This window comes from Epithele typhae, assembly GCF_022376455.1.
Source record: "Epithele typhae strain CBS 203.58 chromosome Unknown BXZ73scaffold_24, whole genome shotgun sequence".
Lineage (NCBI taxonomy): Eukaryota > Fungi > Basidiomycota > Agaricomycetes > Polyporales > Epitheliaceae > Epithele > Epithele typhae.
Window position 1 is genome coordinate 328,855 of NW_025954215.1, and position 12,895 is coordinate 341,749.

The 12,895-nt window shown below is 59.1% G+C and overlaps 6 protein-coding genes and 1 non-coding gene across 7 annotated transcripts; 5 read left to right on the forward strand and 2 right to left on the reverse strand.

Moving 5' to 3' along the window:
* Window positions 1-47: 47 nt before the first annotated feature.
* BXZ73DRAFT_101468 (Aldo/keto reductase) lies at window positions 48-2,275 on the forward strand (the record flags this gene model as incomplete). Its single annotated transcript, XM_048014916.1, has 14 exons — window positions 48-135; window positions 213-253; window positions 323-360; window positions 422-469; window positions 520-627; window positions 685-770; window positions 841-893; window positions 1,081-1,135; window positions 1,216-1,270; window positions 1,327-1,362; window positions 1,433-1,505; window positions 1,594-1,735; window positions 1,970-2,163; window positions 2,219-2,275. The coding sequence occupies 14 exons, from the start codon at window positions 48-50 to the stop codon at window positions 2,273-2,275; spliced, it is 1,074 nt and encodes a 357-aa protein (XP_047877901.1).
* Window positions 2,276-2,388: 113 nt separating this feature from the next.
* On the forward strand, window positions 2,389-2,478 carry BXZ73DRAFT_t102. Its single transcript has one exon. It is a non-coding gene; the product is annotated as a tRNA-Asp (tRNA).
* Window positions 2,479-3,081: 603 nt separating this feature from the next.
* Window positions 3,082-4,838, forward strand: BXZ73DRAFT_101469 (uncharacterized protein; the record flags this gene model as incomplete). Its single annotated transcript, XM_048014917.1, has 5 exons — window positions 3,082-3,459; window positions 3,531-3,946; window positions 3,999-4,321; window positions 4,371-4,482; window positions 4,544-4,838. The coding sequence occupies 5 exons, from the start codon at window positions 3,082-3,084 to the stop codon at window positions 4,836-4,838; spliced, it is 1,524 nt and encodes a 507-aa protein (XP_047877902.1).
* A 482-nt stretch (window positions 4,839-5,320) lies between these two features.
* On the reverse strand, window positions 5,321-6,289 carry BXZ73DRAFT_101470 (uncharacterized protein; the record flags this gene model as incomplete). Its single annotated transcript, XM_048014918.1, has 1 exon — window positions 5,321-6,289. One exon carries the CDS (start codon window positions 6,287-6,289, stop codon window positions 5,321-5,323), a length of 969 nt encoding a protein of 322 aa, XP_047877903.1.
* A 1,239-nt stretch (window positions 6,290-7,528) lies between these two features.
* BXZ73DRAFT_101471 (Mu homology domain-containing protein) lies at window positions 7,529-8,435 on the forward strand (the record flags this gene model as incomplete). The annotated part of the gene is made up of 4 exons (XM_048014919.1): window positions 7,529-7,545; window positions 7,599-7,918; window positions 7,968-8,079; window positions 8,141-8,435. The coding sequence occupies 4 exons, from the start codon at window positions 7,529-7,531 to the stop codon at window positions 8,433-8,435; spliced, it is 744 nt and encodes a 247-aa protein (XP_047877904.1).
* Window positions 8,436-8,722: 287 nt separating this feature from the next.
* BXZ73DRAFT_46912 (uncharacterized protein) lies at window positions 8,723-10,987 on the reverse strand (the record flags this gene model as incomplete). Its single annotated transcript, XM_048019779.1, has 9 exons — window positions 8,723-9,444; window positions 9,686-9,786; window positions 9,847-9,908; window positions 10,027-10,119; window positions 10,163-10,205; window positions 10,264-10,566; window positions 10,625-10,780; window positions 10,827-10,882; window positions 10,934-10,987. 9 exons carry the CDS (start codon window positions 10,985-10,987, stop codon window positions 8,723-8,725), a joined length of 1,590 nt encoding a protein of 529 aa, XP_047877905.1.
* Window positions 10,988-12,242: 1,255 nt separating this feature from the next.
* BXZ73DRAFT_101473 (ubiquitin-carboxy extension protein fusion) lies at window positions 12,243-12,793 on the forward strand (the record flags this gene model as incomplete). The annotated part of the gene is made up of 4 exons (XM_048014920.1): window positions 12,243-12,346; window positions 12,399-12,509; window positions 12,566-12,718; window positions 12,775-12,793. 4 exons carry the CDS (start codon window positions 12,243-12,245, stop codon window positions 12,791-12,793), a joined length of 387 nt encoding a protein of 128 aa, XP_047877906.1.
* Window positions 12,794-12,895: the final 102 nt, after the last annotated feature.

Here is a 12,895-nt window from a genome sequence, read left to right on the forward strand (position 1 = left end):
CCGTCCAGGCCACGTCCACCGATTGAAACCAATCTCGCTGCCCCAACATGCCCTTCACCTACGAACCGAAGAACATGCTCTTCCGGAGGCTGGGCCCTAGCGGCCTTCGCGTGCCCGTCTTCTCCCTGGGAGCCTGTGCGTCCACTTCCTTTGCGAACGATCATGTCTCGTTCGACAGGATGCGATACTGACACGATATCGCATTTGCTCAGGGTTGACTTACGGCGAAACAGTCAATGGAGACCCCGTGAAGGTCATTCTTTCCAGTCCTCCCTGTCTTGAAAGATTTGACTTCAGGCCCATGTTGCAAATCTGTCTGTAGGAAATTATCAAGACGGCACTGGAGAACGGCGTCAATATGTGATTGCTTCTGCCGATGTTCATTGGCAGCCGGTACTGACGCGGACGGACGATCAATCAGGTTCGACACCGCAGAGGGTTATGCTGCCGGCAAGGCTGAGCTCGAAATGTAAGCTCCCGTTACTCATCATAGATGCATTCCCTGAACTATTCTTGTAGGGGACGCGTCTTCAAAGAACTTGACGTACTTCGGTCTGACATCGTGGTTACGACCAAGATCTTCTGGGGTGGAAAAGGGCCCAACGACACGGGTTTGTCCAGGAAGCAGTGAGTGCCACGTCCACGCCGCCGCGTGAAATCGTGCATCATCGTTGCATCCGACAGCATCATTGAGGGGACAAAGAAATGCCTCGAACGTCTGCAAATGGACTATGTAGACGTCCTCTTTGCGCACCGCCCAGACCACACCGGTTCGTGAGGCAGCTATTACGTCCTTTCCCCGGCGACTCCGTTCTCATTTCCGGCGGCACCTATCTACAGTGCCGATGGAAGAGGTCGTCCTCGCCTTCAACTACGTGATCGACCAAGGCTGGGTGAGTCACCTCCTTGGCATCTGTGCGGACATAACTTCCGTCGCCCGGTGGGACGCCCCTCGCTATAACGCCGTCGGGTGTCCGTGCGGGCTCTGGGCCAGAAGCCGTGCTTCCAAATATGACGAAGGGATCCGTGCCACAGTTCTCGTCCGACGGGTTCCCTTGTGCTGACCCGCGTTCATCGCAGGCCTTCTACTGGGGGACCTCCGAGTGGTCCGCGCAAGAAGTCGAGGAAGCGTACCGTGCGTACTCTGTGGCGGCTTCCACGCCCGCCCATTCGCTGCAATGCCATCGGCTGACCGCCGCGCTCGACGTGTTCTAGACGTGGCTGCGAAGCTGGGGCTCGTCGCTCCCATCGCCGAACAGTGCCAGCACAAGTGCGTCCCCGGACCCACGGCTGCTAACGCCGCTGATGGTGCTTTGGCGCGAACAGCATGTTCCACCGCGAAAGACCCGAGAAGGAATACGCGTGAGTATCAACGCGCTCCTGCGGTATGAGCGCATGTGTCTCTGATCTCCCACACATCCCATGTGTGCAGGCCGCTCTACGAGAAGCACTCTATCGGAACGACGGCATATTCACCCCTGGCCCGTGGCGTTCTCACTGGCAAGGTACGCACCCCGTTTCCGTCCTCGCTTTCCCGGACGTGAAGGATTCCCTGCTATGTGCAACACGCCTCTGACCATACTGCGCATCCAGTACAACGGTGGGGTCGTGCCTGAAGACTCCCGCTTCGCGGTTCACTCCGGATTCTTCAACGCACGGCTTGAACGGTTCAAGACAGAGGAAGGCAAGAAAGAATTCGAGACCGTAAAGCAGCTGAGCGACTTCGCCGGCAAAGGTGAGCGCTCGCACGCCCGCACGTCGTCGCTCCCAGGCTCTCCTCCGCCGAGTCCCATCGACGTGGCGTCCTGCGCCGCTTCTGCTCTCTTCACCCCGCGTACGGATGGGCTCCGGATGTGGTCGCTGCGCTCCATGCTTCCCTTTCTCCTGAATTCGTCTTCAGTCCTTTCTGCACCTGCGACGGTGCGAGTGTGTTTGGTCCCGGCTGCTTGCTCACACCGGTGCTCCCCAGAACTCGGGTGCTCCATCACGCACCTCGCGCTCGCGTGGCTCGCCGCGAGTCCGAACACGCACACGGTCATCCTCGGTGCGTCCAAGCCCGAGCAGGTGCTCGACAACCTCAAGGCGCTCGACGTGATCCCCAAGATGACCCCGGAGGTCATGGACAAGATCGAGAAGATCCTAGACAACAAGCCTACTCCATGGGTACGTGGTTCTGATTTCAAGATCGCTTGTAACGGCTGATTTCTGACCTCGGCAGTCGTCATACGGCCGACCGAAACTTGATACTGCTGGAAAGTCGCTTATGTTTGCTTGAGCTTGTTGATGTGCATATAGAGCAGTTAATGAGACGTGTGTGAATGAATACGACATGATTGTCTCACATACAGAAACTGTATATAGATGCTTGCAAGTCCCGTGAAGTCATCTTCTCTGTTAGTATATCGGTTAGTACACGCGCCTGTCACGGTGATCGCCACCGGTGCGCGCGAAAGCGGGGTTCGACTCCCCGACAGAGAGTCTTGCAATCACTCCCATTTTGCTCTTCTTTCGGGCTCTCAAGTATGTCTTTTGCCAAACATCCATTCAACAAAGGCAGACAGACTCACGAGTGTCGCCGTTTCGTCCAAAGAGCTATACGCTCCGAGTACGTTCGAGAGGAATCGAGTCGCATGAACGGTTGACCCATATGATACTAAAGAATAATGACAGCAGCGTTAATGCAAACCGCAGAAAGCAAGAAGAAGTCACCAAGGTGATATGAGGCAAGCGTCGTTCGTAGGCTGGTCATGTCGCGCAGATCAGAGATAATAGACGCCCATGAGCGACACGCTGCCGCTGTTGCAGCAGACTACTGCCGCCCATCCACTGCCCTCTCCCAGCACGACCATCCCAGACGACCCAACCTCTCTTGTTTCTACAAAAAAGCTTGTGCTCCTCTTCTCAGCATGGTATGACTTTGTACCTAGATAGCATACGGGACAGATCGTAACCGGCACAACAGGTCGTCCTTGCAGCCTCAATATGCACAAAGGGTGGAAAGGGTACGCATCAGTCCATGGATATCCCCGGAGGACGTTACTGAAAGCGCGTGTAGCTGTTATCTCGCGCCAATTTCGCGACATGACAAGGGCGAGGATAGAATCTCTGCTCGCATCCTTCCCCAAACTCATCCCCGCCGGCACACAACACACCTCCGTTGAGACCGCCGACGTCCGCTATGTCTATCAACCACTTGAAGACCTGTATATACTCCTCATCACCAATAAGGCCTCCAACATCCTCCAGGACATCGAGACTCTACACCTCTTTGCCCGTGTCGTCTCGGACCTATGCCGAAGTCTGGAGCAGCGCGAGATCCTCAAAAACGCATTCGAGCTGCTTGGCGCGTTTGACGAGATCGTGAGCATGGGCTACAGGGAGCAAGTCAACCTCATGCAGGTCCGCAACGTCCTCGAGATGGAGAGTCACGAGGAGAAGATCCAGGAGATCATCGCCCGGGTGCGTCCGACCTCTCCCTCACCCTCCCTCTCGCGCGTCCGTCCTCACAGCGCCCACTTGGCGGGACACAGAACAAGGAGGCGGAGGCGAAGGAGGAGCTCAAGCGGCGCGCGAAGCAGCTCGAGATGCAGCGCCGCGAGCAGCAGCGGCGCGCCGCCGCGGGCGGGCCTTCGGGCGGGAGCAGCTACCTCGGCGGTGGGATCTCGGGCTACTCCGCCGTCCCCCAGCGCGAGTTCAACGCGCCGACGCCCGCCCGCACCGCGTCGCCGAAGCCGTCCAGCCTCCGCACGCCGGCGTTCAAGGGCAGCGGCATGAAGCTCGGCGCGAAGAAGTCGCAGCAGTCCGCCCTGCTCGACGCGCTGGGCAGCGAGGCGCATTTGTCGGAGGACATGTCGGCCCCAGCGACGCCGGCGATGGGGGGCACGCCGGAGCCCGTTGCGGTCCCGAGGAACGATCGCGGGAGCCTGCCGTTGGTGGACCCCGAGAGGTGCGTCGTTCCGCTGTTTGCGACGATGCACTTGCGTGAACGTGGCCCGCAGCGTGCATATCGTCACCAAAGAGTCCATCAGTCTCGAGCTTTTACGCGAAGGCGGCCTCAACAACCTCGAACTGCGCGGTGACATGAACCTTCATATCTCCGACCCTGCGTTCGGCCGCGTCAAGCTTGTGCTTGCACCTGCACCTGTGACGTTCGGCCCCGAGCTGCAATTCAAGCAACACCCGAACGTTGGCAAGTTCGTCGCCAACCGTGACCGCCTCGTCGCTCTCAAGGACCCCTCGCGGTCGTTCCCGATCGGTCAGCCGTTGGCGGTGCTCAAGTGGAGATATTCCGGCAAGGACGAGACGTACGTACCGTTGTCGAGTGAGTACAGTTCCAATCGAGCTTTGGCAGCCTGCTGATCACGGACCAGTCAACTGCTGGCCAACTCCGTCCAACGACGGGAAGTGCGACGTGAACATCGAGTACGAGCTCGAGAACGAGGGCGTCAGCCTGTATGATGTCGTCATCTCTATCCCATTGCCGTGCGTCCCCGTTCCCGGTTGTCCGGATGACTTGATGCTCATCCTGTCCGACGTTCTTTAGCGACGGCTCCTATCCCACCGTCTCGTCCCACACTGGCGAATGGAGTCTCAACTCGTCTAGCCATTCGCTAGACTGGACGATTTCCCTCATCAACACCGACGATCGCTCCGGGTCGCTCGAATTCTCAGTCGGTGGTGATGATGCGAGCGCTTTCTTCCCGGTCAAGGTGTCGTTTGTCGCACAGGGTAGCATTGCGGGAGTTAAAGTTGCGTCGGTGACGAGCGTCGAGGGCGGCGAGGTGGTGGAGTTCTCGGAAGACGCGACTGTGAGCGTCGAAAATTACACTGTAGTGTAGGCGTAGTGGGAGTGTCACTTATGATATCGGCCGTGAGACATTGTGTATTCGTCACAGAGGGGAGCAGGTTGTATCAATCGGATCAAAGCCCTTCTACTGAGAGGGAGTGCGGGTGGGATGCGCGAACGAAAAGAAACCCGGTACATGGTTGTGTTGCTACGGAAGAGTGATTTCATGACTCGTTCTTCTACGTAGTCGCCTCGAAACCCGGGCTGGAGCAGACACTCGAACTTCTAACCCGTTCAGACTTCAGTACTTCAGCAACCACTGTGTTGTCCGACCAAGTCCGCCTCAACGGGACCTCAACTTCATCCTCGGCGACAGTTATAATAATAATCTCAACAATAATAGTTGTTTGTGTGCTACTAGAACCAAGGAGGGGTGCCATGATCATCTCGTAGGGTCTATAGCCTCTGCCTCCTGAATCATTACCACACTGGCGGAGGAAAAACGCCAAATGCATCTCAAACGATGTGAAGTGCTCAAGTGTTGTCTGCGTGAAACCTCTGAACAAGCTCCTTGAGATAGCGTGACGTCTCCGGCCGCTTCACCGGCCTTCTGTCCATATCGCCCACTCCTTCCCATACGGCTGCGTCCACCGCGTCCACGAGGTCGTCGACCGTCTCCTCCTGATCCTCGAGGGAGACCCACTCGCCTTCGTCGGACAGGCACTGTGATATCTTCGCCCGCGCAGCCTCGAACTCCTCCAGCACGCGGGCTTCACTCGCCCCGCACGCCTCTGCCTCTGCCCCCTCCAACACGTCGGCGATCTCCGTGGTGGACTTGAAGGTGCCCGCGTCCGCGCCGGGAGGCCCTCGGAGGCGCTCCCAGAGCGCGCGCGCAAACCACGCGTGCGCATACGTGTCCTCGAAGCACTTCAGATGCAGCCGGCGAAGGCCGCAGGCCGCGGCGAGGAGGCGGGGGAGCGCGATGGGGGCGCGGCTGGAGCGCAGCAGCGTCGTGCGGCTACCCGCCCACCACCGGCACCAGGATGGCTCGTAGACGCAGACGGTGTCGTCCGCCACGTACCACGTGTGTCGGTACGTTTGGCACATGGGATCGTCGTACCGGCGGTGGAACTGGACGGGGACGTCGTCCCACCAGCATCGCTCGAACTTGAGGATCCCGATATGGCGCAGGGCGGTCGACTGGCCGTCGGGAAGAGCGACGTGGGCTACGATAAACTCGCGGGGCTCGCCCTTGCCGGTGTCCACGAAGTGGTCGAGCCGAGTGACAACGGCGGAGAACAGAGGGTGGGGAGACCGGACGTCGTCTGCCAAGATCGTGAAGTCGATGAACCTGTTCATGGCTATGTGGAGCCGCCAATAGAGGCTGGAAAAGGGGGGCGAATCGTCTTTGCAACCGGTGAGGAAGGCTGGCAGAGTGGGCAAGGCTGGCTCAAGCAGGCTGAACCATGTGATCTTCTGGTATAGAGCGTTGAAGAGCTTCATGAGACGGCACAAGACGGAAGGATGAAGGTGAGGAGCAAGCTGGGCTGACTCCAAGAACCTCACCGAGCTCCGAGTTTTGTGCCTCCGCCTCGGTCCTAGGGGCCTTGGACGGCAATGCAGGGTAGGGGTAGCGGGCCGCATCGTGACGTAGCCACGCCGGGCCTCCAACCTCTACGCCGTAGAGAGACAGACTGGAATAGAGCGCTGAGCGTCTACGCCAACCGCTCTTTCGTCTGCCCACGTGCATCGTCGCTCTTCGCGCTCACTGGATCCTGAGTTCCCAACAACCGACGAGCACTTTTCCCCCTCGCTCAATCTTTTTTATCCCGCACATCTAATGCAGGTGCGGCAGCCGACTGTACAACCTGGGTGCTAGGCCAGTACCCACATCATCTAAAGGTTACTTATATCTAAGACGCCTCATCGCGCCGCCCGGTGAGTTCGTCTCGTTCTTGTTACTGTCGGTCTCACTGTGGGGTGTCCGCGGATGTGAACGCGCTCCTGTTCTTGAATCTTGCTCAGGAATGCGTTGGAGTCCCGGTACGCGGGATGACGCTGCAGGAACTCAATTTCGTCCCCGCAGCGCCGATACCAGAGGCACTCCAGGAGGATGTGCGCCCGAGTCTGCAAGACGTGACAAGTTGGGCACTCCGTGGGCTCGTTCCGGAATCCCGCCCAACACTCCATTCTACCTCTTTCCTAATCGCGCGCGGTTTGTCGTACCCACCTGGCGGGCCGCATCGCGAAATCCTGTCGCGCCGCCTGTCGACGATTCGTGTGTCCCTCCCTCCCGTCGGGACAGAGCGCGCCTCGAGGGGCTCGGGCTCTGTAAGTTGGGAGATCCGGCGCGCGACCATGGGCGGTCGCGGCCCAGCGGACTTGGCCTACTGCTTCCTGAGACGTGATCCTTGGAAGGGAAGCCGCTCGTGAGTCGCGATCCTCGCAGCGGCCGCCCAGGCAGACAGCACCGCGCGACGCAGCTCAGTGTTGTGCGGTATATGTACACGTCTGGGCTCTTGTGCCAATCGATCCCCTTTCTCCTCTCAAGGCCTCAACCCACCCCTTCCCGTTCGACCGCCGCCAGTCCGATAGCCGCCCGCCTACCGACGCCTCGCTGATCTCTTCATCACTCGACGACATACTCCAACAAGTGGTGAGTCGTGACAGTCCGCCCTGCTCGATGCGTTGGGCAGAGAGGCGCTGTTCTCTGAACACTTATCGGCCCCAACAAAACCAGCGATGGGGAGCCCCGCGAGGTGCGTCGTTCCGCTGTTTGCGATGAAGAACTTACCAGAACGTGGCCCTGCAGCGTGCATATCGTCACCAAAGAGTCTATCAGTCTCGAGCTTTTACGCGAAGGCGGCCTCAACAACCTCGAACTGCGCGGTGACATGAACCTGCATATCTCCGACCCTGCGTTCGGCCGCATCAAGCTTGCGCTTGCACCTGCGCCTACCTTCGGCGCTGAACTGCACTTCAAGCACCATCCGAGCGTTGGCGAGTTTGCCGCCAACGGTGACCGTCTCGTCGCTCTCAAGGACCCCTCGCGGTCGTTCCCGATCGGTCAACCGCTGACCGTGCTCAAGTGGATATACTCTGGCAAAGATGAGGAGCACGTACCGCTGTCGAGTGGGTCCAGTTCCTATCGAGCTTTAGCAGCCTGCTGATCATGAACCAGTCAACTGCTGGCCCACCCCGTCCAACGACGGGACGTGCGACGTGAAAATCGAGTACGAGCTCGAGAACAAGGACATCACCTTGTCCGACGTCGTCATCTCTATCCCATTGCCGTGCGTCCCCGTTCCCGGTTCTCCGGATGACTTGATGCTCATCCTGTCCGACGTTCTCCAGCGGCGGCTCCTATCCCACCGTCTCGTCCCACACTGGCGTATGGGCTCTCAACTCGTCCAGCCATTCGCTAGACTGGTCGACTCCCCTGATCAACACCGACGATCGCTCCGGGTCGCTCGAATTCTCGGTCGGTGGCGAGGACCCGAGGGCCTTTTTCCCGGTGAAGGCGTCGTTCGTCGCACAGGGCAGCATCGCGGGAGTCAATGTTCAGTCGGTGACAAGCGTCGAGGACGATGAGCTGGAGTTCTCGGAAGACGCGACCGTGAGCGTCGATAATTACGCTGTCGTGTACTAGTGCGATTATGGTATCGGAAGCGAGGCATTATTGTGTATTCGTTATGCGGGTTGTACTATCGATCGGATTACAGCCCTTCTAGAGGAAGTCCGTCAAGTCCTGGGAGTGTCGCAGCGAAAGTCCCAAACCATAGGTATGTGCGTTACGAGTCCGTGTCGAGTCCTTGTCGGCCAGAAAAAGCGCCACTTTAGAAAATGCGGAAGAAGAGAAAAGATACCCAGTCCGTGATTGCGTCGTTACCGAGTCGTGACTTCATGACTCCTCGTCTTCCAACTATAGGCCCGGGCCTAGCGCGACTGCGGGAGCCCGCGCGAGTCAGAGGTCCGTGCCCTGACATGCAGCCCGCCCATCTGCTCGCCGAGCTCGCTGACGCCCCCGGCACCGGCGTCGTCCTTGTTGAGATCGTTCATCGAGCTGACCCGCGTGCGCCCAGGAGCACGCCCGCCGTGCATCGTCAAGGGACCCGGCGCGCTCAGCCGGTGCCCGTCCCCGCTCGCCGGGCGGTGGTTCGGGAAGTACGACGCGCGGCTGCCGGCGCCGTCATGCCCGTTCACCCCGTTCACGAACCCGTCGGGGACGAGCCCGGTCGGGAACGGCTGCGCGGGGACGCCGATGCCCCTGCCGATGCCCATCCCCATCCCCATCGCCGGGTACATCGGCATCGACATCGACGGCCCGAACGCGATCCCGGGCGAGGCGGAGTGCATGCTGCGGCGCGCGTGCTGGGCCATGCCCGCGAGCGCGTTCGCCGCGCGGGGGGTCGGGTGCGGGGTGTCTGGGGCGAGGAGGAGCTGGAGGGCGAGGAGGGCGGTGAGGGCGGCGTTGCCGGCGTTGTGCAGCACGCGCGTCGCGTCGAAGCCGAGCGACTGGAGCGTCGCGGCGAGCGTGAGCGGGGTCGCGGGGTCGCGCGGGCGCCCGGAGGGTTCCTGCATCGTGCCGCGCTGTCCGGAGGCGTAGAGCTGCCGCTCGAAGGCCATGGTGTCGAGGATGAGGACGTTGTGGGGGAGCTCTGTGGGGACGGTGGTCAGCGGTATAGTTCCCTCGGATGTGCATGGAAGATATAGGCCACAGGTCTCGAACGTCTGCTATGTGATCCAATTTTCTTCCCCAAACGAGGACGAAACTCAAAACCATTGTGGAGCAACAAAGCCCGAGAGAAGGCCCCACCCCCAGTGCACGACGGGATGGAAGTGAGACCACTGGTGACCAGCTCTCGATGCAACACCTCGTTCAGTAACAAACGCACTCACTTATTTTCAGTTCTTCCAGCCTCCGGAACTCCCCCGGGGTCCCGTGGGTGACCAACACAAGAGTATTGGCCACCAGTTCCGAATCCGGGCTCATTAGACTGCTGTGGACGGAGAGTAAATGCTAATGCATTGGTAGATGCACGAAATGAAGGGCGAAATACCTGATCAGAGCATTCACCACCTGCCCGAGCCTCGCTTTCGGAAGGAGCTGGCTTTCACCGAACTGTCCACCACTGTCGTCAGCCATGAAATTTCATGATACTCTTGAGAATGGTGTTTACCGCATACTGTGAAAGACGTCAAGTGAGCCTGTGTATGCGCGAGATAGAAGACGTCAGGACTGCACTCACCGCCCTTGGGAAACTCGGCTTGATTTTGTTGTACACCTTGTCTACATACTCCGATATCAGGTAGTGCCCACGCCTGTCGGCAGCCTCACGTCAGTAGGGCTGCCAGCGTACGTCACGAGCGTTCAACTTGCCTATAGTTGGGTTCTGGATCGGGGGGCCACGCCCCAGCGCTGTGCGCAAGGTTGAGTTCGAATTCGACGGGGGACGTCACGGAGAGAGGAGCCTTACGTGCTCAAGTGACCGCAGCGGACGGCGGAGTAGCCCCACTCGATGCACGACGCCGTGTTCCGCTCCGACCACTCGAAGTCGAGCGCGAGGAACGTCTTGTCGCGCCCAGCCCAAAGCTCTCGCACCGCCTGGGGCTCGCCGCTGCGGACGCGGGTCTTCTGAGCGGCGAGGACGACGGCGGGGAGGGTGGCGTAGATCTTGCGGTACGTGGTGTAGTCCGAGATCGTGCGCATGTGGCGCTGCTGCGTCTCGAAGGCGGCGACGCGCAGGATGTTCTCCACCATGGGCACCGTCTCGCCGAATCTGGACGGACGGTGTTTAGGGTCCGAGAGCCACGCTGCGCAGTCAGGATGAGGCGCACCTTGTCTTGAGCATCTTGAGGAACGCACTGATGGAGGACGCGCGCACGACGATGTGTGCTCGCCCCGTCCATGTGTCGGTCACGGTAATCGTCGGCCAGGAGAAGGTGAGGAACTCTTCGAAGGTCTCAAAGAAGACCGCCCATGAGCGATCGTACCTGCATCAGTGCGTTTGGTACGTCCTGTGTTTGCGGAGTCTCGCACTCACCATGCCGTGGCACGTTATGCAGTTGGAAGTGACCCATGTACGCAGAGTACACCTGATCCTGACGTCGGTGAATGCAGAGGGCGTCGAACGGCATGTCACGCACCGACTGGAGGTCGCAGTCCCAACCCTTTGGGTCTACCAACGTAAAGCCCGACATCTAGGAAACAATTCCGACGAATGGTTGGGAGCCGTGAGTGAGATTGACGCCAAGTCCTTGTCACAGCAGCCTGGCGTTGGCTGGGGCTCCTGGGAGCACTAACGGTGGTCGAGGAAGGCGGCGGAATTGAGCAGACAGGGTGGGACCTCTATTGAGCAAGCTGGGCGGCGAGAGACGAGCAGCAAGATGGCGCCATCACCCGACGCGGCGAGAAGAAGCCACCGTGGTCCGAGGCCCCGGTTTAGAAGACGACAGAGCAGCTCTGTGACTCTCTGTGCCCTCCATGGCGACTGCTGCCCGTGCGGCGTCCACACCCTCGCCCGTCCACGCGCATACACCTCCGCGGGCATCAGTTACATCATCGCCAAGCCCTCTTGAGCGTTCTTTCACATGCATCTCAGCCCTACACCGATACCAGCGACACCTCGAAGTGGATCACACGGACCAGCGGATGTGTACGACTATTATCTGCCTTCATGGTAAAAGGACATTACATGGCTAGGCAGCACAACATCTACTACAGCAGGGGACCAGGACGTATGAGGGCTCACCTACAGGCGTGCCCATCAACCAGACTTGGTCGAACACATCACCTGCCTGAACAGGTGGTCAGTGACTGCAGTGCTGGCGCAGGAGAACAACGGAAGGTGAACAGTTCAGAGACTTGAATGGTTCCAAAGGAATCGCACCCACCGTGCCAGAGCACGTCGTGAAAATTGCAAAATATTTTCATCCGGCAAAGCGATGCCGTAACAACAACAATGGTACAAAAATGCTCACCTGCCTCAGTCTGCGTCCTGAGCCCAGCACATCCTGAGCCACCGGAACACATCAATGGGTCCTGGAATGAGAGGTCAGCTGTGTCCAAAGCACATGCATATGAGAATGTCAGAATGAGGAATTCCTGAAAGATTGTGTTCTCATGACCGACGTGTCGGCATCGAAGTGAGCTGAGTAAAAGCTCTCATCGTTCAAGAAAAGAAACCTCGGAATCCGACTTACCTTACATCATTGTTCACCAACACGGTGGAGGAAGAAACGTGGGTAAGAACGTCGATCGTGGCGAGAAGCAACCTTTGTAACCCGTGGCCCCCGCGGCTAATAGCACACACGTGATCGTGTTTGAACCTGCCCTGAACTCAGCCACGGAATAGACTGCTGTACAGTTCTTTCCCAGGCCCTCTCACACCCTCAGCGACCAGAGTAAGCGCGACATCCTCAAGCTCACGATTCTCGACGTTGACCGTACGTGAAGATGCAGATCTTCGTCAAGACCCTTACGGGAAAGACCATCACCCTTGAGGTGGAGTCTTCGGATACTATCGACAATGTCAAGGCCAAGATCCAGGACAAGGAGGGGTGAGTGCTCTCTCAGTCAGACCCCCGGCGCTGCAGCTTACGTGCTCCCCAGTATCCCCCCTGACCAGCAGCGCTTGATCTTCGCCGGCAAGCAGCTCGAGGACGGCCGCACCCTCAGCGACTACAACATCCAGAAGGAGTCCACTTTGCACTTGGTCCTCCGGTGAGCCTTCATGCCTGATCGTGCGCCTTCTCCCCATCCTCAGACACGGATATTAGTCTCCGTGGCGGCATCATCGAGCCCTCGCTCAAGGTCCTCGCCTCAAAATACAACTGCGACAAGCAGATCTGCCGCAAGTGCTACGCCCGCCTGCCCCCTCGTGCCACCAACTGCCGCAAGCGGGGATGCGGCCACTCGTCTCAGCTCCGCCCGTACGTCTTGCCGTTACTTGTTCCTATCTCCTGGCTCATGACTTCGTGACCTACAGGAAGAAGAAGCTGAAATAGTGGTTGCGCGCCCCACTGCTGGTCGACACGTCGGCCGTCTGGTTCAGGTACGCCACGAGAGCGGGGACTTCGTTGCATGTACTGCACGCCATATGCACCACC